Genomic DNA, 3,084 nt, shown 5'->3' with positions numbered 1-3,084 from the left:
AGGAATTGGCAGCATCCAGAGTGCTTCTCCTTGGCACCTGGGGAGTGCTGAGAAGTGGGACTGGCTGTGCTGTCAGCGCAGCGTGGCCCTGGCCCAGGAGGTCTCAGGGCTGTGGTGCAGAACTTGTGCAGGGCCAGCAGTGGGTGTAGAACCCTGCTGAGAAGTGCAGGGCAGGAGGACAGCATGGCTGGAGGCTGAGGGGGATGCTCAGTGGGTGATGCTGGGGTGACAAATGGGCTGAGGTGACTGCAGAAGATTCTTCAGCAGGGCAGGGTAGAATAATGTTTCTGTTATTCCTTGGCATGTCTTGGCTAAGGTCATATTTACTAAACCAGAGTCAAGGAGCATTTGTCTGGACATCTGGATCAAGGTGGTCAGTTTTGTGGTTCCTGAGACAAACCTGGTTGTGGTGCCTTGGCGTGAAGCAGGACCTGATTTTCCCAGCTGAGGGATCAGGGAGCAGCAGTTCAGAGTGATCTTAGGCTGAGGCCTTTGGGCACAGGGATCCTGTCCCACTGCCTGGGCAAGGCTGTGCTTGTGGGGTCCTGCTTGACCCTCATCTTCTCTCCACCCTCTGCAGGTTCCTGGTCCAGGCAGCAGTGACGCAGCTGCCCTTGGTGTCAGTGACCCTGGGGCTGGGAGTGCTTTGTGTCTCTCCCTGCAGAAGGCAGGGCATTCCCTTGGCCCCAGCCCAGTGGCCTCTTTTTCCTCACAGCTTCATATTGCTGGTGCAGCCAGCTCTCCTCGCAGGGATCCAGGGATGAGGTCTTGGTATCTGTGTGTGGAACTGTGTTCTATCTGGCCCGTTGTGTTCTCTCCAGGCACCAGCAGAGCTGGTGAGCATCTAGATTCCTTACAGGGTGGAAGTGGTTGGGTGCTCTTGGTGGACCATTACTGTCTGCTATAGGTACAACTGTGGCTGGTGGGGAAGCCTGCCCAGCCCCACAGCCCTGCCCAGCCAGGAGGGAGAAGAGCAGAAAAGCTCCATCTTTAACTCCTCTGTTGCTTACTTCAACATCTCAGAACCGTGACACCAGCACCACTGCTGTCGTGGCTACCACAGTAATAGACAGCCTCGTCCTCGGTTTGGACCCCAGAGATGGTTAACGTGGCCGTGGAGCTAAATACAGACCTGGAGATTTGTGAAGGGATGTCCGAGGGTCTGTTGGTGTCATTAACTACTCCCAGAGCAGGTGATCCGGACGGTTTCTCCCGGGTTCGCCGACACCGAGGGCGGCTGAGTCAGCGCTGCCTGGACCAGGGAACCTGCAGAGGGAGAGAAGAAAGGGGAGAAGATGTGGGTCAGCCAGGGCCCCACGGGCACAGCCCTGCCCAGGCAGCAGGATGGAGAATTGGACCCCTGTGCCCCAAAGTCCCAGCTGTGCACATCCTGCAGGGATGTAAAAGGGCATGAGAGTCTGAGCCCCATCGGCGTGGGGACACGGAACTGGTGGGATTGCACCATGGCCTGGGCCCCTCTCCTCCTTGCGGTGCTCGCCCACAGCTCAGGTGCCCTGGCCAGACTCGCTGTGCCCGGCCAGGCCTTTGGGCACAGGGCTCGGGTCCCCGTCCTGCTGCCCGGGCAGGGCTGTGCCCGTGGGGCCCTGGCTGACCCACATCTTCTCCCCTCTCTTCTCTCCCTCTGCAGGTTTCCTGGTCCAGGCAGCGCTGACTCAGCCGCCCTCGGTGTCGGCGAACCCGGGAGAAACCGTCCAGATCACCTGCTCTGGGAGTACCAACAGCTATGGCTGGGACCAGCAGAAGGTGCCTGGTCATGCCCCTGTCACTGTGATCTATGGTAGCACCAGCAGACCCTCGGACATCCCTTCACGATTCTCCGGATCCAAGTCTGGCTCCACGGGCACGTTAACCATCTCTGGGGTCCAAGCCGAGGACGAGGCTGTCTACTTCTGTGGTAACTACGACAGCAGCAATGCTGGTGATTATGATCAAGGTACTGATTACTTGGGAAGTGAGAGAAAAACCATGGAGTCAAAGTAAGATCTTCTGCCCTTCTTCCTTGCAGAGCAGGAGGATCATTCTTCTGAGGATGCGAAAAGTTCCTCTGCTCTCTGAGAACATGACTGCAGTGTCCTCCCTTTAATGCCTCAGGGTGCAGCAGATGAGTCTGGGGGTTAAGTCCCCTCATCCCTGTCCCTACAGCGGCAGGGTGCATGTTTGTCTCCAGTTCCACTGCTTCATGCATCTCAAGACCACATTGTCTCCCTGCTGCTGGAGCTTCCTCTCTCCTAGGAGGCTCCAAGCTGGTCAGGACTCCTCAAAGGTGCCTGTAGCTGTGGCCAAGTCCCATCACCAACTCTTGGCTTGCCATTCCTCTTGCTGTTGCTATTTCTCTTTGCAGGACACTGGGGCACTGGCCTTGGACTCTGCGTGCAGGTCTCTTGCCCATGGATTTTGGGCACAGGGGTTCTGTCCCTGTCCTGCTGCCTGGGCAGGGCTGTGCCCGTGGGGCCCTGGCTGACCCACATCTTCTCCCCTCTCTCCTCTGCAGGTTCCCTGGTCCAGCCAGCGCTGACTCAGCCGCCCTCGGTGTCAGCAAACCTGGGAGAAACCGTCCGGATCACCTGCTCTGGGGGTAGCAACTGGTATGGCTGGTTCCAGCAGAAGGAGCCTGGTCGTGCCCCTGTCACTGTGATCTATCAGAACGACAAGAGACCCTCGGACATCCCTTCACGATTCTCCGGATCCCAGTCTGGCTCCACGGCCACGTTAACCATCTCTGGGGTCCAAGCCGAGGACGAGGCTGTCTATTACTGTGGTAGCTGGGACAGCAGCAGTGGTGCTGGTGTCACAGTTCAGAAAGTTGTTGAAGTGAGCAACAGAGAAGTTAAAGATGGAGCTTTTCTGCCCTTCTCCCTCCTGGCTGAGCAGGGCTGTGGGGCTGGTACAACTTCATTTCTCCTCTCTATGGCCACAACTGCAGCTGCAGCAAACAATAATGGTCAACCCAGAGAACCATACCCATAGCCATCCTGTGGGGAACCTAGATGCTTACCAGTACTGCTGCTGTCGTAGCCACCACAGTAATAGACAGCCTCGTCCTCGGCTTGGACACCAGCGATG

General features: G+C 57.5%; 1 protein-coding gene across 1 annotated transcript in view; it reads left to right on the top strand.

Annotated features, from left to right (window-relative positions):
- Positions 1-1,445: 1,445 nt before the first annotated feature.
- The window catches only part of LOC104395159, a 3,019-nt gene continuing 1,380 nt past the window's right edge, over positions 1,446-3,084 (top strand). Inside the window, exons 1-3 of the mRNA XM_010004842.1 lie at positions 1,446-1,509; positions 1,649-1,954; positions 2,363-2,832. Of these exons, the coding sequence (XP_010003144.1) occupies positions 1,464-1,509; positions 1,649-1,954; positions 2,363-2,832 (822 nt within the window). The 5' untranslated portion in view covers positions 1,446-1,463. The remainder of the gene's footprint in view (positions 1,510-1,648; positions 1,955-2,362; positions 2,833-3,084) is intronic.

The sequence above is a fragment of the Chaetura pelagica genome, unplaced genomic scaffold (genome assembly GCF_000747805.2).
Source record: "Chaetura pelagica isolate M959 unplaced genomic scaffold, ChaPel_1.0 scaffold249, whole genome shotgun sequence".
Classification (NCBI taxonomy): Eukaryota; Metazoa; Chordata; class Aves; order Apodiformes; family Apodidae; genus Chaetura; species Chaetura pelagica.
The sequence above is the reverse complement of the archived record's forward strand: the minus strand, read 5'-3'. Positions and strand labels throughout refer to the sequence as shown.